At 40.8% G+C, this 23843-nt stretch overlaps 1 protein-coding gene across 3 annotated transcripts in view; it reads left to right on the top strand.

Moving 5' to 3' along the window:
* Positions 1–18051, top strand: part of LOC138607462 (discs large homolog 1-like protein) — a 126686-nt gene extending 108635 nt beyond the window's left edge. For all 3 annotated transcript variants that reach the window (XM_069680075.1, XM_069680077.1, XM_069680076.1), the window contains 9 exons: positions 2520–2702; positions 5193–5256; positions 7008–7023; positions 9057–9107; positions 9932–10033; positions 10717–10889; positions 10974–11083; positions 11397–11488; positions 13700–18051. In XM_069680075.1, the coding sequence (XP_069536176.1) occupies positions 2520–2702; positions 5193–5256; positions 7008–7023; positions 9057–9107; positions 9932–10033; positions 10717–10889; positions 10974–11083; positions 11397–11488; positions 13700–13806 (898 nt within the window). In that variant the 3' untranslated portion in view covers positions 13807–18051. The remainder of the gene's footprint in view (positions 1–2519; positions 2703–5192; positions 5257–7007; positions 7024–9056; positions 9108–9931; positions 10034–10716; positions 10890–10973; positions 11084–11396; positions 11489–13699) is intronic.
* The last annotated feature ends 5792 nt before the right edge of the window (positions 18052–23843 follow it).

Genomic DNA, 23843 nt, shown 5'->3' with positions numbered 1-23843 from the left:
AGAAAGAAAATGTCAGAGTCCAGCACATGAAACTGCTTGTCGTTTCCAACCGACATTCATTGTTGTAGTCATTACTTTTGGATTTATCAGGATTACTTCAGCTCTGATAAAAGGAAAAGTGTTGGTCTTAGTTTCTTCACCGTCACCTAAGAAAGGTTTTTTTTTAAATATTTGTTTTATGTGACAATAAATCAGCTGAATAAAGGTAACAGAATCAGCAGCTGTAACACAATTTAAAAGAATTTCAATGTGCTGGCCATGACACAAGGCAACAAAACTCCCTACGCTGTAGCTAAATAGTCATTTTAACTTTTACGTCTTATTGTAGACGGCAGAGACAAACGATGTGTTTTTACCTGTAATCAGTAAAATTACATGTTTTTCCTGCACACTTTCAACTTTTTTTTTTACTGTACCAAACAACCTCTTCCTAATTTGTCTGATTAATATGTATTTGTCCAATTTCCACCATTTTTATCTGCTATTTTAAACACCACCCTCTGATGTTGGCCATGAAGAAGTTTAACTAAAGTTTAACTAAGTCTACAAAGGTCACTAGCCACTACAGCTGATCAGTGAACCTAACTTGAACTGTTGACCTTCTGGTCATTGTTTCCATTAGTCTGTTCAGTCTATTAAGTCTCATTTTAGCAGCCAGCTGTAAACATAAAGTCCTGTGTGGAAGTTTTTCTTTACCATCTTTAAAGTAACATAAATAAAACATGAGGTGGTGTTTTTGTCAGACTCTCTGGATCTGCCTCGCTGTCTGATTTCTCCTCTTCTCTCCCGGTTTCTTCTCTGTCTATGTTCTGTTTTATTGATGAAGGCAGCGGGGACTTCAGGGGATGTCGGTTATTTCAGCTCTAGTTCCTTTGCACACGCACAGGCTCACAGACACACACACACACGGACACACACACACACATATTGTTGGCCTACTTTCCTGGGTCTTTTCCCTGCGGACAGGTCTGTGGTCACAGAGACAGATCACCGTTGGGACACGCTGAACATACACAGCAACACAAATGCACACAAACAGACTGACTTAAACGCAGACAGATGTGTGTGCGCACAAACACACACACTCATAGAGTCATGTACATTCAGACAAGGTCATAAATAAATAGTGTAGAAAAGCAGTCCTCAGCTGCTTTGGCTGTTATTTACTACAACTGATCTCTCTCTCTCCCCGTGTCTCTGTGTCTCTGTCTCTCTCTCTGCCTTGTTCTTTCACTTTATTTTGTTTTACAGTGTTTTTTATAGATGTCAAGTTCTTGTCAGTAGTTGAGAGAGAGGTAAAAGGCATCCTTACTAAAGTTCACTTAGTCTTTTCGTGGTTCCATGATGGGATAATGCAACCAAAAACAGAAATAGGTTTTGAAGTACAAGGAATTTGCCTCTGTATTTAGCTGCATAAAGGTCACACAAAAAATTTTCTGCAAAAGTCAAGAATCATAAATATAAAGATAAAGACATAAACTGTATAAAAGAAGTCGACATAGCCGACCTGACGTTACCACAGTTAGTGGTTTTGTTGTTTCTTTGCCATTGTTAGGCCCCACACTAAGGCGGCCCTGTGGGGCTAACAACTATCCACAATCTGACCCGGAAATAACCATGTGAAACACCTTAAAACACTCAAATACGGTGGCTTTATTAAAGGACAATCAAACCACCAAATCTTTAACTGAAGACCAACAAAATCAACAAAACACAACAACACAAAATCCAGACATAAATGCAGGCTGCCTTTTTGCACTAGCTTGTAGTCAAGTCGTCAAGATTTCAACTTACCATGACGATACCTCCTTCCTCGTACATATAAGGCCGAATAACCGATCCTAGAGCGGCCATGTTTTCTACAACTTTGGAGTGACAGTGCAGTGTGGCCACTCCCCCACGAGGAATCGCACATGTCGGGGAGGGACTACGCAGTCACTCCAAATACTGTCAGCCAATCGTGGCAAAGGTCTGACCTTTGAATGTAACTGTAACTAGTAACTGTAATTAGTGAGCAATGTCTACAAGAGGGTAGAAACGCATTGCTACGCCTCTATCCTTTTTAACAGGCTGCTGTAGTTACTACTTCTCAATCAAAGGTAGCCACACCTTTAAGCATCATATGCAAAAAAGAACATCCTGATGTAGTGAGGACTTGAAAGTAGCGATTGAGACAATAAACTTGTTGCTAACTCGTTGCTAGCCCTAGCCCTTGAAGTTCTTTTTGCATCTGTTGTGGTCGCCCTCTGCTGACAAAGACAAAGAATGCAGGTTTCCTGCATTGTTTACTTTCACTTTTCACCCACTTCTTTTGTTGCGTCTAAATCAAAGACAATGTAAAAGTGTTTTTAAAGATGTTTATAGAGCTGTTAAGTGTTCAAAATAAGGAGGATGGAATCTGCAAAATATTGACTAAACTACATGCAATAGTTCGCAATGGGAAGAATATGTCTCAGGGAAGTTTTGTTATAATTAAACGTGTGTAACATGAAAGTGTTTGTTCCTCTGTCTGTCTGCAGAGCGTTGTTCGACTACGATGGAAGCACGTCGGACCTGAGCGCGCCCAGTCAGGTCCTGCCCTTTCATTTCGGGGATATCCTCCATGTGAGCAGCGCTGGAGAAGAGGAGTGGTGGCCCGCCCGTCACCTCAGCCCCCCGCCTCCAAACTGTCCCGAAGTCGGAGTCATCCCCAGCCGCAGGAGGTCAGAGTTCTTCTTATATTTCTACAGTACTTCCACTGAATAAAACTTCCTTCACCACTGCTCATAAGCCTGCAAACATCATCATGACATAGAACCTGCTGAAAGTGAACCTGTTGGTGGAGCAATATCCCCTCCTCTCACCTCCCTCTGCCTCCTCGTTTCCCAGGAGGAGCAGGTGATAGACAGATGCTGATAGGCTTCTAAGGTGGGAGGAGGAGGAGACAATTTTTAGAACAAGTCTTGTTACCGTCTGTGACACTGACAGAGGTGACGAGGAGGGAGGGAGGGGAGCGAGGGAGGGGTGTGGAGAGTGATGGAGTGGAGGGAAGGAAAGTGCGGCAGTGTTAAAATAGGAGGAGAGGATGAGAGAGATAATAAAACATGGGAGGGATGCATGTGGAGATGTGACACAGAGGTGCAGAAGGTGGGGTATTAATAGCATGGGGTGTTAGAATAGGGGGCTGGTGCTGGTTCGGGAGAATAGAAGAGCTGTGTTATAGTGAGAGAATAATAGAACTTTTCTTATGATGGTGTATAAAGTGTTCCAGAAGGTATAACAATACAGCCACCAGAAGAAGAGACTCTAATAAAGGCTGTACGGTAATATGAGCTTTATAGCACGAAGCTAATCAGTGAAATTAGCCGCTGTTTTAATTATAGGCTGTTTAATCGCACCATGAACTTTCCTGTCTGGTCCTTCTCTCCACTTCTCCTCCTTTTTTCTGCTCCTCATCCTCTGCTCTTCTTATACTCTTTAACATCTTCTCCTTTATGTGCACCACCTTGTTCTACCCCCTTCTTCTCCTCTCCTCACCTTTATGCTCCACTTGATCCTTCTCCTTGTCTCCTCTCCTCCCTTCTCTCCTCCTCGTCTTCTTCTACTTCTGCACCACCTCCCGTCTGTCTCCTCTTCTCCTCCTGTCTCCTGATCTGTCTCTATCACAACCTCCTTTCTTCCTCCTCTTTTTGCTCATCTCTCTCCTTCCTCTAATATATCTACCTTTCTTCCTCTTCTCTTCTTCATCTCCTCCTTTATCTGCTCTCATCTTCCCTTCTCTCTTCTATTTTCTCTTCCTCGTTTGGTTCCACTTACTCCTCCACATCTCCTCTTCATTGTCTCACATCTTCTCTTCCTCCTCTTTTTGATCATCTCTTCCCTCTTCTTCTTTATCTGCTCTCATCTTCCCTCCTCTCTTCTATTTTCTCTTCCTCGTTTTGTTCCACTTGCTCCTCCACATCTCCTCTTCATTGTCTCGCATCTTCTCTTCCTCCTCTTTTTGATCATCTCTTCCCTCTTCTTCTTTATCTGCTCTCATCTTCCCTCCTCTCTTCTATTTTCTCTTCCTCGTTTTGTTCCACTTGCTCCTCCGCATCGCCTCTTCCTTATCTGACATCTTCTCTTCCTCTTCTTCTCCTCAACCATTGTGTTTTTGCTGAGGTATTACACTGTCATCATGTCGTTTGAAGGAAGGACACAACAAGAGAAAGAGGAGGAGGTGACTGTAGGAGCCGAGGATAGAGAGAAAAGTAAATAAAGCATTTTGCAGTAGTACAAACATGCTCGTGTGAAGGTATTGTTTGGTTTTAAAGCCTTTCAGATATTAGAACCGAAGAATCGCCTGCAGACTCACATTTCCCCCTCAGTCATTATGCTAATTTCTGTGGTCTGTTCTCAGCGCCAGTTGTTTGGCTGTCTGCAGATATCAGGAGACTAAGAGCTGCATAATGTAAGACTTTGTATGAACACACATTTGGCTTGTCAGCCTAAATTATAAAACGAGCCTTCAATAGACAAACAAGGCCCTTAAGTGAGACACTGGAGATTCATTTTATTTGAAAAGTATTGTTGGAAAAGATCACCAGCAGGGAGCCGATCCACCGCAGGAAGTGCTGACGAATCTAAATTTAAACTCAGCTGACAAAACTAGCAGGAGCATGCGGACCCTCTGTGGGGAGGAAAGAAGGCTAGGACAGTTTCTAACTGAGGGAAATGACCTGGAACTAAGTGGCAGCCATAACAAGAGCTGGCAAATCCTCTAAATGCTGCTGAAAGGTGCTGCTGTGCTTCATGTCTTATCTCCTTGGGTAAAAAAAACACTGGACCATCCTGCAATGGGACGTTTAAGAAGATCAACATGATATGAGCCCTAACACTTTCTACCTATCTTGCATAAATGTATCAATTATTTAATTGTACTAATTGGGATTATTTTGTTACATTGCAGGGTGCACATGAGCATCCATTGCAAACGTGAGACCTAATTTGTTTCACTTTTGTGACCGGTAGCTGAAATGACTACCTGTTGTCCACATTTATATAGCCTGCATGAAACAACACAGTAAGAAAGTATCTAAGACGTCCCCAGAACTTATTTTTTAAACAATGTCCTTGATGCAAAAGGTTCCCAGTACTTTGGAAAAGTTCTTGCAGTAAAAATGCATGTCCTCTTTCTCTAAATGTCTCTTATTTCCTGTCCTTCCATCTCACAGGGCAGAGAAGAAGGAGAGGTCGAGGTTAAAGACGGTCAGAGTGACGAGGTCTCAGGACAGATCGGTGAGTAGCTACTCTGTTTATATACCTTAAAATGAAATGCTTTGTCAAAGTCCAAACGTCACAGGAATATCATCGTAGAGCAGAAAGTATTGTTGCATTAACCAGCATCTAAATAAATACTCAATAAGTCCTCCATCTTCATCCAAAACAATCAAGACTAAAAGCTGTTGCTGAAAACCAGATTGAACTTAAATGTTTGCAAGATAATAAAAGCAGTGAACCGCTGTAAACAGCCAGGTGGCAAATGCTGTTCTTCTGCATTCAACATGATGCATTGTCTGGAAGCACACACTCTAACAACATACAACACGAATACAAAATGAAACTTGTTATTATAGCTTTCATGAGAGTCTCACTTCTCAGAGGAAAAGTCCAAACAGGACACGTTAAAATGCTTATAAAGCAGGTGTGGGGAGTATTTTTTTCACCTGTCAACATAAAATATAAAGAAAAAAGATGTGAAATAACAGATTTAAAGTTTGCATCTAAAGTAAATGAAGAGCAGGTACCAATTATTTAAAAATATAAAATGTTGAGACGAGACTTCTGGAAGCTCGAGTAGCTAAATCACCTGCACAGCGCCAGCGTGGCAGCAGTCTGACCGTGCTGTGGCTGTTTAAAAGCTCATTTAAAGACTCACAGAGATAAATGGATTATTGTTACTGTATTACTGATATTGAGATTCCCCTTTTGTGTTACATCAGTCAACCATTCAGTCATTCAGTGGGCGTGGGAGTGGCCTAGGAGAGCTTTTGTATGTGTATGTGTGAGTGTATTTGTGTTGTCTTGCCTGATGTACTGTATCATTTGTTTATTTGTGTTTAGGACCCCCTTGAAAACGAGATGGTTCATCTCAAGGGGTTTATCCTTTTTTTGTGTATTTAGGAATATTCTGATAACTTTTAATGTCTTTAAATGTCACATCACTAATGTCACAAAAAATATTGTTATCTTGACAGTGAAAAAGCAAATGAACATGAGTATAAAAATACAGGATTAAAACATGCCTGAGTTAGCAAAACGCTAATTTACATCCTCAGCCACCTGGCAGGTAACAACAAACATGTTACAATTTCAGAAAATGATGTACTATTAAAAGTTTGAAAAACAGGAATATGGTATTTAATTAGTTTTAATTAGCACTGGGTCTGTGTACCTGTGACACTGCAGAAACAATTTGTCAAACCGATCTTTTATTACTGAAAACAAAACGACTTGTTCCTCAGAAAGTTGTAGGCGGGTTAACTGCTAATTAGAGGCTAATTAAAAGAACACAAACAATCCGCTTTTCACTTTGATGTTTGTGATTTATAAACTTCCAGAGAGTTCACAGGGAGGCAACAACGTGACTTTAATCACACTTCCCACAGAGTGATGAAGGGAGCTGACACACGAGTCTAACACCATCTACTGATATCACTGTGTTGTCAGCGCGCTCTCTGTTTTCCTCACACTCTGTGAATCAGCAAGTCTGTAATCGGCAGCTCCGCACGGTGACGAGCTGATAATTAAAAATGATCACACAACACAAACACACACACACACACACACACACACTTGCTGCATCCCCTGGCTCCACAGTCTTTGACTGCAAATTAGTCTGGCTCACTCAAACGTGTTCGCGAGAGCCCATGAGCCTTCAAACAGGATTCTACTGATAAAAGTCAAGATACTCTTAGGATCATTTTCAATATGATATTTCATACTCTCTCTCGCTCTCTCTCTCTCTCTCTCTCTCTCTCTCTCTGCAGGATCAGGATGACAAAGGTAGGTATTCTCTCCATCAGTGACACCTGGTGGTCAGTATGTGTAACTTCCTCTCCTCTGCAAACCAGACACTCTCTTACCTTTTCTAAAATACCCTCAAATCCGTGAGGCCATAATGCTACTGTCCAGAATGTTTCAGTTCACTCAGTTCAGTCTTTTGACAATAAGTGGTACAATACAAACCACATGTGTTTCAATATTTGAACTGGAAAATTTCAGAAAATCTCTTGGAAGTCTTAAAAACATAAGTTCACTGGTGGGAGAAGTATGCAGATAATTTAATTCAGCAAAGCAGCTTTATTAAACTATTAAGATACAAGTACTTACTTTAAGTACAAACACTTGTAAACTCTTGTTTCTAAAGGTGCTAAGAAAGTTTTGTAACGGACTGGGTGACATGCTGACAGTTACTGTTATGCCATAGTTCATGCTGTTATATTCATCCGAAGAAAAGGACTGTTTCGAATAGTAACTGACTTTTCCGGAGGTCAGTGAATGTGTCATGAGTGTGTGTCACGGAAAAAGGTTTCATTATTCCACCTTACACACAGGCTACTGAGGGCAGTAGTGAACGCCAACACGACAAAACCTTCATGACACATGCGTTCACTGACCTCAGTAAAACTAAATACCCTATACAGACCTTTTCTTTAACTGAACATAACAGCCTGAACTATGGCATAACAGTAACCATCAGCATGTCCCCCAGTCTGTTACACTATGATAGCAACATGTGCTTAAATGAAATGACGTAAAAGTTCTCACAAGCTTATTTTGATCAATTTAAATACTTTTGAGCAGTGGTTCTCAAACTTGTCGGGGCCAGGGACCCCTTATGGGGAAGAACATTTTCCAATGACCCCCTCGTACATGCACTCTTAGATGCCACTGGAACTATTTGTCTTGTAAAACCAATCAACCTAAACACTTCAGACCTGTTTCATAGTGATAAACAGAAAAACATTTCAATTTGAACCATGTTAACACCACTTACATACTTTAAAGCAGAGGCTCATTTTATTCAAACTGCTTGTGGACTCAGTGGTCCTAGGACCCCACTTTGAGAACCACTGCTTTTGAGTATCGAAATGGAGTGATTTTAACGTTTTGTTCTTTAAATTGTCCTTTTTAAAAAAAGTAGATAGTAGAAGTAAGAAGCAGCATAAATTCAAATCACTCTAGAAAAGGAACTCAAATTGTTCTTGCATACTTAGTAAAGGATGTAAGGGACTTGTACAAAGCAAATGTGTATTACTAGCATGATGTACATTCGGTCCATTTATGTGACATCACTGCAAACTGCAGTTCATGTAACAGCCAACAGTGTCCACATAGTGTCTTGCATTGTCTTTTATAGGCTCTAATGTTCAGAGGTCCACATACTCATGGCCCTGTAGATTTCACCAGTGATTGTGTGTTGCATGCTGGGACAGGACCCCAGACTCCTCACCTGGACAGGATGAACAAATACAGATTAATGTGTGGCTTCTGTTTTTTTTTTTGTTATGAGTAAACGTGTGTCAGTGACATAGAAAGAATGCAGTTCTGTGTGTGTTCGTCTATATCTGTGTCTGTATGTGTGTGTTGCTGACTCTGACCTGTCTTGTCCTTCCAGAGCTGGTAACCTCTGGCACCAGCGATAGTGAGAGTAGTTCCTGTAAGTCTAGACCCTCCTCTATCTCTTTCTGTCTTTCTTTTCTTCTCTCTCTCTTCCTTCTTTGCTTGTTTTGTTCAGTTTGTGTTTAATTTTCAAACCACTGCTACTTTATGTCGCTGCTGGTTTGTGTGTGGTTGTGTGTTTCTCTGTGTTTTTGTTTATTGTGGTTATTGTGTTCTTATGTGCATGTGAGTGTGTGTTCATGTGTGTGTGTGTGTGGGTGTTTACAAGTTAACTTTCTCAGCTTCTCCGGCCTGCTTTTCCAGAGCTGTTGAAGTCTAGTCCAAAAGTAGAAGAGGGTGAGGGTGTGTTTTGATGTGTATAATCCCATGCACTGTGCATCTAAACGAAACATACTTCTGGTTTGTCCAATCAGCTGGCCAGGAGGAGACCCTCCTCACCTACCAACCTGTCATGCAGCAGGAAGGTCAGTGCTCATTTGCATCATCATTTCATTTATCATTTCTTCAGGTTTATGTGTTTTATTTTTCTTGTAATAGTTTCTAAAACCATTCAACAGAGGACAAAATACATTTGATTTATCAATAACCTAAAACTCTATAGTTGTATAAACAAATTTACCTTAGTTTTAGACCAAGCAACGCCGGCATAAAGCCGCCCCAGTGTGTGTTTTTATGTAGCATTCCAGCGCTGCGGAAGCAAACCGTGCACGAGGTGTAAACAAACAGTACGTGCTTCAAATACACAAACAAGGCTCCGCTGAAAACAAGGCACGCTGTTTGTGTATTTGACACCGTTTCGCCTCTGTTACCTCCCCGAACAACTTCGCCCCACCATTCCAGGTTTTACAGAGAAGATGAAACGTAACGGAGGCTTAGTAATCCCGCCTTGAACTGGAAGTGTAAAAGGTGTACACTCTCCACCCACTCAATTCTTCCCTGTGATCACCAGCTAGTCCTTACCTGTAACCTTTATGCTGAGCAGGGAGCATACAGTGGGTTTACTAGCTGTGTGAGGGAATCATAACAGAAAGATAGAGGGCTGAAAAAACTAAACAATGGGCTGAAAGATGCTAAAAAAACAAAGCTCTGTAGAGCTGGGAGGAGCTGCAGAGTTTGGGAGGTCATCACTACAAGCAGCCCTACATTACACAAAGTCTCTGACCCATTGTTGATACAGAATATAAGAAAAATAACAAGAAAATTTGATGTAAGTGATCAATTTATTTCAATTTTGGATTGTTTGTGTCAGCGAGTATCAACCTGGTTCTGTTTGTCTCTTCCGTCCCAGTTAATTACACGCGGCCCGTCATCGTGCTCGGACCGATGAAAGATCGTGTCAACGATGACCTCATCTCAGAGTTCCCTGACAAGTTTGGCTCCTGCGTCCCACGTGAGTACTGTGACATCATTTTAAAGTATAAGCAGTGACATCCTAAATAACACTGGAAAAAACGTAGCAATTTATACCAAATCAAAACTACAACATCATTTTTAGAATGTTTAACAAAAGCTGACATTAAATAAAATGTTTGCTCATCTTCTGCTTTTCATCTTAAAAAGTCAGCTTGGTAAGAATTGACTTGCTTGACTGGCAGATTGATAACAAATCTGTACTGTCCTGTTATAAAGGTTATATAAATAGTTATGTACCTATTTATTTTTATAATTTTTTTTATTTTTCAGGTTTTGTTTATGAATTTTAATAGAGGAAAGTGCACAGCATCAACCAAATACCAGAACGTTAAGAGCCTTATCTAGTTTTTGACATGTGTGATGGATCTTTTTACAAATACAAAACAGCTTGCCACAATACAGCACAAGCAGAAATAGCAGTGCATTCAAAATGTCATAAATATATATTTGTGCATATAGGACGCTGTGGTCACAAAAGCAAATTACACTGATCAGTGTCCATTCAAGATGGCTTCAAAGACAATGCTTAGGTTTTATACTTATTACATCCTATTACTTATTAGGTCCTATTAATGCAAAAGGTAGGAGAAATTAAAAATGCATTCCAAACAAAAGCTCGGGTCTCAGGAGGTTAATCTGTGTCAAATCTATGGTTCACAGACACAACGCGGCCGCGGCGAGACTACGAGGTGGACGGCAGAGATTACCACTTCATGTCCTCCAGAGAGCACATGGAGCGAGAGATCCAGGAACACAAGTTCATCGAGGCGGGACAGTATAACAACCACCTGTATGGAACCAGCATACAGTCTGTGAAGGAAGTTGCCGACAAGGTGAGTGTAACGAAAGACTTTAGGCAGAGCGGAGACTGATTATGAAGCACAGAGGAAACAACCTAATGTCTCTCCATGTTGCAGGGCAAACACTGTATACTGGATGTATCAGGGAATGCCATAAAGCGTCTCCAGATCGCCGGCCTCCATCCCATCGCTGTCTTCATTAGACCACGCAACATAGACAACATCCTGTAAGTAACCTGAATACTAACACCACAAACATAACTTGTATTTAAGCTGAACATTCGCTCCTTTCAGAAGCTTGGTTTTAATCTTTGTACCGTATTACAAGTTCCTCATCACAGATTAGAACATGTTTCCGAAGCGTGTAGGATCTCTCCTCCATGCTGTCATAAAAAAAGAGCTTCAAAGGTTATTCTAAAGTTCAAAGCACTGTTGAACTTTGCAATGAGGTCACAGAGCCTGCTGACGGTTTAGTTCTTGTTAAGTTAATGTAAATTTATTGACCTGTACCCTGACCAAACCTCTTGTCCGTCCCTGCAGAGAGATGAACAAGCGTTTCACTGAGGAGCAGGCGAGGAAGACCTTCGACCGGGCCGTCAAACTGGAGCAGGAGTTCACAGAGTTCTTCACCGGTCAGTAACCGGCACATAAAACACATTTAAAGGAAATTATCTGAACTTTGTGTAACATGATCATGTGGAAACAGGTGTTACAGTCTGTTTTACAAGGTTCTGGGAATTTTACAGCTTAACAGTAAGGGAAAAGTCAACCACTGCTCAAATATTAAAGACATGGTTTGACATATTGAAATAGGTTTCTTTGTTTTATTAACGAGGGTTAGATGAGATGATGGGTACCACTCTTATGTTACAGGTTTTAGTGGGCATTTTTGGATAGAGGCTTTATGCTAAGCTAAGATAATGACAATCTGTCAGGAGCCTCATCCTTATAAAAAAGTCCTATTTCTAAAAATAATTTATTTTTTGGCTGACTGCCGGGGTCAGCCCTACACACGGGTCTGTATGAGACTGACTGACAGACTGAGTGAGTGACAGTGCTTTCACAGCCGGAGAGAGAAAGAGTTGCGACATCGCAATCATGGAGCACGTTGGACCTCCACTGACGCGACTCTATACGGCTCTGGATACTTTGTTCGGGGAGTGGGCGGGGCTGCTCATCTGCTGTCCTCACCTACGTCCGCAGCGTGCACATGCTTTCAAACATGCTGTCATTGGAATCATAAAGACAGTCCTTGTAACACATTGCCCACAAAAGCGCACATTGACCTGATGCGGTCAGCCACATACTACGTTTTGACCTAGTCTTGTTTTATCTTTATTGCCACTGTTTCAACATAAAAGGCATTCACAGGAACAAAAGAAAACTCTATCGTCTTGAGGTTGGGCTTCGTTTTACATACATGTTGATATAGGTGAAGCAGCCGCTTAGGGGGCGAGAACATGTATTTACCTACCTATATAGATCTACAGAAAATGACGTCAAAATAATAAACCAGAAGAGTCCGAACTGAAGTAGTTAGTAACTGCTGTCCATCTCCTTCTTAAAGTAGGCAGTTTCAGTTGTAGCTGGGCTGTCAAAAAGGCTTTTTAAACCCAAATAAGTAGATTATTTAAGGTGAGCTGTCGGCTTGTCCCTGTAGTCTGTGTTGCTGATGCTACACAGTGTTTGGGCGTAGAGCTCTTTTATTACTTTCCCACCGCTCCCATAGCTGTTTTGCTTATTTTTGTCTCAAGCGTGTTATCAGTAGTCAGACAACGGAAGCTACAATTATCAAATGAATATATCTACCGTAAATCTGCAGCAGAGTAAGATGATCTAGAACCCTATAAAGAAGCAGTTGACCTCAAAGGGATGGCAGAGATATTGAGCGTCATCTTTTCTTGTAAAATGTCCAGTGTAATTGGTAACACCGGTGTTGACACAAGTGTATTACCTGTGGGAAAATGTCCCAAGTAAGCAATCACAAGAGATGCAGAAGGTGACGAATTATATTCTCACAGGTCAGACACTTTGTTTGGTTAAAACATGGCTGTTTGGACTTATCGGTCTTATGGGAACAGATTCATCACTTTATTTTCCCAAAGAGGAACTTTTGTATCAAAAACATTCACGTGCAAAAACACACTCACAGACATGGATGATGACCTTTAAAGGTTACTCCTCTCATATAGGGACCAATTTTCAACCTCAGTCCTATCATACTATTATGGGGAGCTGATGCCATTATGGTAGGAAAAAAATGCAATTTGGCTCTGTGCCTTTGGAGGACGCTATCCGCTTCTCCAATGGGCCCTGAATGACGCCAGATGACGCGTTTTACGTGGTCTGGCGGAGGCCAGTGAGCTTGCTAAACTACACTTTCTCAATCTAGGACTGCAGACCTGACGATCCACCGGTATATTCTCGTGGTATTTCAGGTTCTGTACCGCTCTGAGCCATTGTTTGCAGCGATCAATGTCCTTGACTGGAACACGGTAGTATTTCACTCCAGCGTCTCTCGTTGGGCCGTTCCTTTCAGAGGGAGGGGCGCAATGCACGCTGGGTGTTGTAGGAATGTAGAATGTGCGAAACCACGAGCTGTTTGTACAACTTTCTCCACAGCTATGGAGCCAATTTCAAATATTGCTTCTATTGATTACAGAGAACACCAGCTTTGACTGACAGTGGCTTTTTCCAGGGATGAATTGCTCCATTAATAGAGATTTTGATTATATTTCCTTTTTGCATACACATTGCTGGTGATATGTTTTGGTAGAGTAGAAAAATCATTTTGATATTCATTCCATTTTATTCTCTCTCTTTCTCTCTCTGTCTCTCTGCAGCTGTCGTCCACGGCGCGTCTCTAGAGGAAGTGTATTCGCAGGTGAAGCAGATCATCGAGGAGCAGTCTGGTCCGTACATCTGGGTTCCCACCAAGGAGCGACTCTGAATAAACACACGACATGATCACACACACATCACGCTCTCAACACTTCCTACTTCTTGAATTTTCTATTATCAGCCTGCTTCCTCTCTCTCTCTCTCTCTGCCCGTCTTTTACACACACACTACAGTACACACACACATTTACACAAGCACATAAAGTGTGATGAGGCTGGGACTATCTGGGACTGCTACTTCCTGAAGGGGGAGGGGCTAAAGTCTGTCCAGCAGCCTATTGGTGGATCTTCCTACAGCTCGGTTCCTTAATGTTTAAGGAGGTGGTTCAAATCAAGGCGACATGTACCATTATCTGATTTGATTTCATTATTGTTCTTCTTATTGTTGTTGTCGTTGTTGTTTTCATATTAACGAAGGGTAATGCATTCATGTATGGGTTTGTAATGATAATATTGTCACCAAGAGGCAGACTTTTGCACGCTGTAGCTTTAAGAGCATGTTTTTGGGACAAAATCTTGATCTCCCTCCCCGTCTGTCCGTCTTTCCTCATGACACGGCTCCTGGTTAGTTTTTCTCTTTTCTCTCTTTCTCTCATATCCCATCTCTTCCTCCTCCCTTCCTCTTTAGACTGTCTAATGACCTTTAGATATGAGGTAAAAACATTATAACGTGCCCCAGAATTTTGGTATCAAAGTCCAAAGTGAAACTATTGTAAAAAAGATAATGTATAGAGATTTAGTAATATTTAAAATAGTCATAAGATGCTTGTTATTTCTGTAACAAGCAGAAATTTCCAATCAAATTAATTGATTAAAGAAAATGTGATTGCTTTAAAATAGATCAATTATAGAGTCCTGTTTGTAGGGCCAAAATTAAATCATGGTTTTAAAGTCCACTTGGAGCTCTGGGTCTATATTTATCAAACTGAATTATGCTGAAGAAACACCTAAGTTACACAAAAAAACGTTTGAATTGATTGATTGAATTCTGGTTTCGACCGGCAAAAGCAAACCAGACCATCAGCCAGATACTGACTAATTGGCTTTCAGTGTAAATAAATACATCTGCTTTTAAGTTAGCACATGATTAAACCAATGACTGTAAATATAGATGGACGACACGTCTCCATCTGCCAAAATACCCCTGTGACGGGCACTGCCATCTTGCGATGGTGATGTCATTTGGAGCCACTTCTGCTAACCAAAACACACACTTAACTTACCAAAAAAATACAGCAAGGAACATCTTCTTGTGTTGGTCTGAAGCAGACGTTCACAGATATGTAAACTTCAATGACTGTAGTGATTGTTTTAGTTATGTTTCCTCTCACCGTTCCTCCTCTACTCTGCTAATCCGGAACAGATCGGCTGCAGGAGCCGTATTTGTTAACAGAGCTGTCAATCATCATTTTGACAGCATCAAATAACTAATTAAAAATGAACTTGTCAGAAAAATGAACACTTTAAATCAGCATGATAACAACTGACTCTAATGACAGAAACCATCGGACTCATGTCCCATCTGTTAACATGGAGGAGGCGGGCTTCATGACTTATACTGCAGCCAGACAGCAGGGGGCGATAGAGAGGGTTTGGCTTCACTTTTAGGGAGCTGTCATGTCGTCCATCTTTTTATACAGTCGATGGATTAAACATGTATTCTCAGAAAAGGAACTAATTGGAGCCGACCATAGTTTGTAAAATGCTTACACAACAAACAGCACTTAGATTTTAGTTGAAATTATTAAATTATTTGAGTGAAAATCACTAAATCTACAGCAAAAAGTGTTAAATGTTGTATATTTATTATCTTTATATATTCAGATATGAATACGATAATGGCCTGACATAGAAACAAAAAAACTAGAGTCATAAACTAGACTTAGTCTGAATTAAATATTTTGTTTCAGCTATGAAAATGTAGTATTTAATGTCAAAGGGGGTTTAAATAACATTTTAAAGGCAACTGGGGGTAAAAGTAAAACTTTTACTTTTTCCCGTCACGTCCCACAGTTTGATAAATACGGCCCACGATCCTCCGCTTAAACGTTTTCATCCCACAAGGGCTTCTCTTCCTCCCCCCTCCTCCTCTTCCTCCTCTCTGTCTCACACCTTCATCTCTCTCCTCCTCTCGTTCTCCACATTCACAGTGTGACATTAGTTGAGCATTAATCAGTGTATCATCATCTTCATCAAAACTATCATCACGATCATAATCATCAGCATCTTCTTTGTAGCTTTCCGTCTTACTGTAGTTGCACTAATGAGGGCTGGTTTCTAAACTGCATCTTAGCATGACAAGACTGACACGACCCCGGTGTTTCTGGCGTGTGGATGTGTGATACACTCACTTTTCTTCCAGGTATCCGTGATAAATATGCTGGTTTGAAAGAGCTGAAGAGGTCAGGGGACACGTTTTGCTTAAAGGAAAAATACGTTATCTCAGTTGCTGTTTATCATGCTATTGTTGCGTAGTTACACACGTCAGATGAACACCTCTGGTGAACGCTACATTCAGGGCTAACAAGCTAATGGACGGCATTAGCTCTGCATTAGCAACTGTTTTTTTAATGCTGCATTTATAAGTTTGAGCCTCAAGTGTGCATGAATAACACCTGAAACTATAGCTCCATTTGTGACCTCAGCTCTCTATGCGTAACTCCATGATAGGGGACAGTCAAAGCGTTGTTCTTTAAAGGTGTCTCCATGATCCCTAAGGTGTCTACCGTCTGCCAAGAAAGATGGAAATGTTGAAGCAAAGTCGAAATGCAACATTTCCACAAGCTCCTCTAGCTGCTGTTATCTCCTGCAAAGTGGACTTTAATGTAACCTGTGGACTTCTAATTTTGAGATGTAGTGTATATCCAGGATAAGGCTTTACTTCTGAAGCTCTGTTTCTGGCTTTTTTGGCGCTAAAATATGCAACTTTGCAGAAAAAGTAGCCTATTGATGCTGGGTTCTCGCAGTCATGTAACTCCGCTTTGTACATATGTTGACTTTAGCCGCTTTCCAAAGTCTTTGCTGCTTTGCTGTAGCAGAGACAGAGGAGAGGTTAATTCACTTCACAACAGGTGAACACTAGTCACAGAGTTTAATAAACCTGACTTGCACTGAACAGGTGAATAGAAAAGGAAATTCTCATGTCTGCTGTCAAACGTAGCTTAAACAACATTTCCTCTCTTTATCTCTTTAAGAACTGCAGCTGTTTTATTGTTCCTGTGCTTTTACCCAGTCTGTGTATCCGCTGTGCTTTCAGAGGCCTAAATAGTGCGATGAGCTGTCCCTGTTAGTATCATGCATGAGCACAGGGACACCCACAGGCAGCTTACTTCACAGCTTGGCGTTGGTTTCACATCGTACCGCAGATCGTCAGTTTTGGCAAGTGATCAGTAGTGAATGTAACTTTTATCTGTTTACAACAACAACAAAAAAAAACGCAATCACAGTCTGTGGAAGTAAACTATTTAAATGTGTGTTCAGCCTCTGGCAAGCATTTGTATCTTTCTGGGCGGATTGCAGACATCTGTGAGATCAAGAATATACCTTTGAAGACGCATCCCTCTGCTGGATGAAAACCAGTGAAAAAGAACAACTTGTCGTCCCTTAAAGCGACTAATGAAGAATTATCTTCTGAATCTGCAGCTCCCTCGCTTTGCTGACTTTTAAGGCAATTTTCGCTCATAGTTTTGGTGCCCTGCTGCAACTTTTCTGAGCCAGATACTTCCCTCAGGATTGGGGCTAAAAGCCAGTGAGGTCACAAATGGGTCTAACCTGAAACATGACGATAATCTCTGTAACATTTGTAATATCAAGATGCTTTTGGTAACACAGCCCCTGTATGGACCTTGTCAGCCACCCACTTCTCTCATCTCCACCTTCTCCACCCCCCGAGGCGACTCCTCCAAGCTGACTGGAGACCAGAGACGTACAGGGCGACGGTTCTGTCAACAGAGTAGCTTCTAGATCCAATCAATACACAGTTTTAACCACGTGTGTTTTAAAAGCTTTGATATGTCCTCACAAAATGTTCAGCTCAATCATTCCTCTCCATCTATACTCCTCTATGAATCAAGTGAACCGTTGGTGTCGTAAGTTGACAGAACTGGACTCTCTGCGCGGCTCTGGCTGTGTGTTTTAGCCAGGGGACCATGCCACTGTCTGTTAGAGTAAAGCACCGATGCAAAGAATCTATAACAGAGATGGATCTATATCTAACATATTATAATATTTATCCCTGCTCTAACTGCCTATTTTGGTACAAAATAAATAAAAGTCTTTATGGAGATTTACTGAAATCCTTTGATCTGATGTGTTTGCTCTGTTTGTGTTGTGTAAAGTGTAAGAGTGTGAATATGATCGAATGATTTTAAACATGAATATGTTTTCCCTAACTTTTACCTCTGCTGTACACATGAATCCATACATATAATTGACTCCATTTTCCCGTGATAATTAATTTCTGGTAGTTTTTTCACGAGAAAACAAAACAGCAGGCTGGCCACTGTGACATCACAGACCAGAGGCCTGTTCCACAAAGCAAGCTTACCGAATAAGCCAGGCTTACTTCAATTAGTCCGACTCACTTTCAATTGATTCGAAGCAGTTTCAACATAGTTCAAGCTCAGTTACTATGGCAACCTATGCTGGGAAACTAACCTGGTCCGGGGCCGGCTAACTGTCAGGCTAACCCTGTTAGGCAGACACAGGCGATGATTTTACCACTGACTATCTGGGGTGCTTGCAATATTATTTGACTTTATGAACCACTATCGGTCAAAAAAGTTTATAGAACATCTACTTCAATTAATATTAAATTAAATAAATGATACAATGATAAATGATAAGATGTAGAGCCATGGTATGTGATATCAAACATTTAGGCTTATGCTACATAAAAAGTCTCAATCTAAATTATCAGATGGAACGATGATAGCCAAATAAATAGTTAACAGTACAATTGTAAAAAGTATATATTGAGCAGAAATGTAGTATTTAAATCCATATACGTATATATATGTAATATTAATAAACTCAGAGGCTCTGTCTCCTTCATTAGACATATCATATAAAAATATTAAACATCATATTATGTGTGAAAGTGTGATGCAGACTCGCAGCACAGAGGGGGGGAGAGCTGCTGCGCATGAGCAAAGAGGGAGACGGGACGAGAGTGGCGATGATATATAAAACTGTTTCTGTGTAGCAAATATATGATACACAGCAGACTGGAGTTAACAGTGACAGTCAGACAGACAGATCCACATTATTAATCGTCTTTGTCCTATCTGCTCACTTGCGGGTTACATCCCCACTCGTGTCTTTGTGGAGAGGTAGTTTATGCTTTATGATAACTGCGCGAATATACGGGACAGAACGCGACTGCTTAAAGTCAGGAACAGAGCACGAGAAACACACACAGATCTGTCTCCTCCTCACTGCGCTACATGATTAAAAACTCTGATAAACTTCTCGTGGATCACTCGATTTTTAATCTGTGATGAAATGCTCGTGGATCATATCTGCAACCCGCGCCGTCTCACTGGTTGGATCGTCCCGTATTAAAAAATTAAATTATCTCTCTCACTAATAAACACAGACACGATCTGTCCGTGCACACTCTGCTCTAATGCATAAACTGTGACATGAAAAATTAAAATATATAAGAGTTTAAAGAGCTCAGAGATCAGCAGAGAAATGTTAAATCCAACAGTAAACGCTGCACCGCTTGCTGTTTGCCATTGAGGATCGATTTGATCCATGCTCGACCTCATGGGCTGCTTCAGAACAGCGTGCACTCGCAATTAGTTTGACTACCTGAACCTGTCTCCAATTAGTCTAAGTGCAAGAGCTTCAATTTACTTCCATGGAACCGCTTTAGCCCCGACTGCTAACGAAGCAGTCGGGGCGTTTATTCAAGTCAGGTGTTGGACTTAAAGCCTCATTTTTCTTAGCGTGCTTCGTGGAACAGCACTCTGGACATGCCACACTGCTGTTGCCCACACTAATGAGGTAAGTTAAGCCTGTTTCTATGTTTGTTTTGTGCTTTTGCAGCTCTGGGGATACGAGGTATGATCATCTGACGTAACAGTGGTGCAGCGTTATCTCAAGAAATCAAGGTGAATAAGTCGAGATCTCGAGAAAACAAAAAGAAATTAATCGTTATCACGGGAAAAGGGAGTAAATAAAATGTACGGGTGCATGTCCACTTAGGGCTTCCATACTGCTGCAGATTTACCTCCATTGATATGTGATGTGAAACACTTCCTCGCTGGTGAAGGTAAACCATCTGCTGACTCCTTGATGATTTTATAATTCCACTTTATGAACCAAAATAAAAAAGATAGTTACAAAACATAATTATAGTTTTAAGGATAAACTCGTTATAATTTTGGTAATAGGTCGTTAGAATTTTGTAAATTAAATCCATTTGTAGATTTTGTATTTTGATACTGATTTTTTTTTATTCTTCAGAAGGAATCAACATTGTCTCAAAGGACTTTTGAGGTTGCACAAGAACTGACAGACTTATTTGGATATTTACTCGTGAAGTGATTTGCTTGATTACAAAGTGTTTCAAAAATATTTTTGAGCCTAGGAATTGATTACTAACAAAATTGAGAAAAACCTGACCTTACTTGTCTTTGTCTGCATCATAACAGCCTCCTGAAGTGTCTCTGTTCAGCTTCCCTGCAGCAACAACAGAGTGCAACAACACTCGCTAACGGTAACTTAGAAATGGGGTAAGCTAACCTCAGTAAACCACTAACATGAACCACAACACTTAGTACAGACCAAAACACAAGATGTGTAATGTATACAAACCAAATCCACCAAACAGGAATGTGAGCAACGCTAAAACTTTCTCGCTAGCACAAATAAATTGCTAGCTAGCTAACATAGGAAATTGTTAGCTAACGTTAGCTGATTACTTTAACTGCTAACATTACCAAGCAATTTACACCAGGTCCATGAAGCAAAGCTAGGTTAAAGCTAACCGGCTAACCTTAGCTTCCTTGCCTGCCAACAGTATCGCTAACTGAATATTATCTGAGTGGATATAGAAGTTGGCTTGCTTGCCAAAGTGCTTCAGCAGCTGATGTGAAGCCATGAAACGAACTCACATATGTCGTCAGACTGTGTTGAATTTATCCAACAATAAATGATGTAACTAACCGCACAAAGCAAAGGTAAATGACTAACGTGATGTTCTTTAATCATGTGCAGTTTATTGTATGTCATGTCTTTTTTTTGCTGATATCCACGCAGGATGTTTGCTCGATGCTGACTGTAGTTCACTTCACAATATTTGAGGTCTCTGAGGTCAATCCCTGATTACATCTATCTGTTAACATCTTCACAGGTGCCAACGTCAGCTTCTGTCTTACCTCATTCAATATATCACGTCCAAAGTTTTCGCCCTCCTTGGGTTCATCCGGTCCTTAGGTTCAAGTAGCAATAATCAGGTAATCAAAGGGAAATATCCTGTTGTAAACTAGAGTGACAGGACATATGAATTGTAGTTGGCAAGTAATATCCCTAACCTCAGGATGTGAAGAGAACACAAAATACTGCACAACACACAAATGTTGTTATCTCTGAAGACCCTATAAAAGTGTCTTTATAGGTACTAGGTACTAGATTCACACAGAGCGTGCTGTACGTGACATAAATGAAGCTCAGTGGTGCAAGGACATCGAGGAACACGTGCAGGTCAGAAAGATCTGCTGTTTTAGCATTAACATGCACAGAAACATGGATTCAGAGTGTGTAAGTTTAGGGAAAGTCAGAGGTGACAGCAGGTCTCACGTCAGCGCATGTGAGGTGATGACTGCTCCTGCAAATAGCAGCGTCCTGACACATCAGTTTGGCTGTCACCTCCGTGTCGTTCTCACCTCGTCACGTCGTGTCTCCGTGTGAACGGTGCAATCTAACTCCAAAGACAACAACAGCGTCAAGTTCTGCTGTCAAAGTTTCTGCCTTACAATAACAGTGATTCTTGTCACCATTTCGAGGGCACTTGTGTGAAATATATGCTTTCCAATCCACCTAATGTCATGTTTTCACCTCCTTTCATTCAATTTCTTGTATCAGTTTAAGCACTACAAATATTGTCTGTTGTTGTTGCCTTGTTCATTCATTGTGCAGCATATTTAAAGCTTTATTGGTCTTATCACCGATGCTTTGGTACCAGCGTATCAACACAGGAACTAATCAAAGCACATATCACATATTTTTATGATAAGATCCCTTCCTGTTTTTCACCAGATGTCTGCAGAAATATTTTATCATCACAATCATGCATCCTCATTTCCTGCAGCTTTCGTGTTGTAAATTCTTGATAGCTTGCAAAACTGACCACAACCTTTTGTTGGTTTGTTTATTAAATGCGCTTCCTTTTGTCTACACAAACAAAAGGAGGCGATTCAGGTGTCAAAAGCCATTCAGCTGTTTTGTCTCGAGTAACACTCCCCCTATTTTATTCTTGCTATTATTCTCCTTGAACTATTTTACAGTGAAGCAGCTGCTTGTAACTACACCTGCTGAGTTCTGCATCTTTGTGTAGAACAGTGGTTTCATTTTCATCTGAGGCTAAAAGGAAGTACATTTTAGGGATTTATTACAGAGCCGGTGAGCCTTGCCTGAAGTCAACGTACGTACACTTACCGGCCACTTCGTTAGTTACACCTGAAAAATCTAATCAGCCATAAGATTTTCTTTTATGTTGCCTGTAATGTACAGGCTTTTTTCTAAGATGTCACAGAGGTGTTAATTCAATGGCTTCTTTCGATTACCTTGGGCTGGGGAAAATAGTTTTGGGCTGCTTCTGTCAACATGTGGCTGGTTCTGAACACCAAACAAGCTGTCATTTTATGGTCAAAAACAGATTTCACATGTTACCTTTGGTTATTTGATGCCGGTATGAAGCTTTGCATGCTTACGATCTGTTTTCAATTGCGTATGTAATGGTTTTACTGTTTACACGGGTTTCATGGTTACTATTTGGACTGGTTTTTATTGACTAGTAGTAGTAATTGGGCTGGAAACTGTCTGATCTGGCAACACTGTTGTTGCTGTTGATGCATTGTAAGCAGCACACTGCTGGGGCTAATTTTCTACAATATAACAACTGTCAGGTTTCTCTTTATATGCGTTTGTGTAAAATCTTAATTTGTAAAATAACAACTTACTACAGCAATCAGTTTTCCATCTGAATTATAGTGGTTTACAAAAATGGCACAAAATGGGAACACTTGAGTACATGTACCTCAAACTTGAACTTCAGTACCGTACATATTCATTGATGTTGTTGACATATTTACAGGATGACATCCCAGGTATCGGCTCAGATTCAAACCAAGAAAGCCAGCTTTGGAAGGCATGCACTAAAACACCCACCTCTCCATCTTTTACGTTACTTTGATGACCACACAACTGGAGTGAATAGAATACACTTTGTGTACAGCTGCCAGCAGGCATAGACGGATTACCGCATGGGCAAAGTGGGCACGTGCCCAGGGCCCTGAGCTAATGAGGAGCCCTTGGCCTTAAGCATTAATGTCTTTTTATGTGTAAAGTGTTTTTGTTTTGAAAATATTTTGACATGTTGTTTGAATAAAATAGTTTGAATGTTTGTTTTTTTTAATAAGCAATTACATTTCACAGATGTAATGACAGAGGTTGTGAGGTAGGCCTACGTTTACTTTCTATTTCGCGGTCAAAAAAAGAAACGTGGGCTCAGCAGGTCGGCAAAACTAGAGAAAAAAAGAGATGCTGCAGATGCTGCTTTGGATTAGGACTGTAACTGATGGTTTCTGTCTGCAACTGCGAGGCAGAACGGTCTTAAATGGCCAGGATTCAAATTGAACTAAGGACAAAGATGACACAGAGATGCCTGAACACGCTTTCACTCATGGCCATTGGATTGGAAGTCATCCGGGAGTTGGAGTTTGATGACTTAATTGATGACTTTTCTTCAGAGAAGGCCAGAAAACAGCTGGTTTAAGTAAGATGTTTTTTCATTTTGGTTACATTTATTAAGATGTGTTTGACTGCTGAGATACAGTTACACTGGGTAGAAGATTTTGTT

This window comes from Semicossyphus pulcher, unplaced genomic scaffold (genome assembly GCF_022749685.1).
Source record: "Semicossyphus pulcher isolate SPU_LCO1_2020_fin unplaced genomic scaffold, fSemPul1.0.p SCAF_4, whole genome shotgun sequence".
NCBI classification, from domain to species: Eukaryota; Metazoa; Chordata; class Actinopteri; order Labriformes; family Labridae; genus Semicossyphus; species Semicossyphus pulcher.
This window is presented reverse-complemented; position numbering and strand designations above follow the sequence as displayed.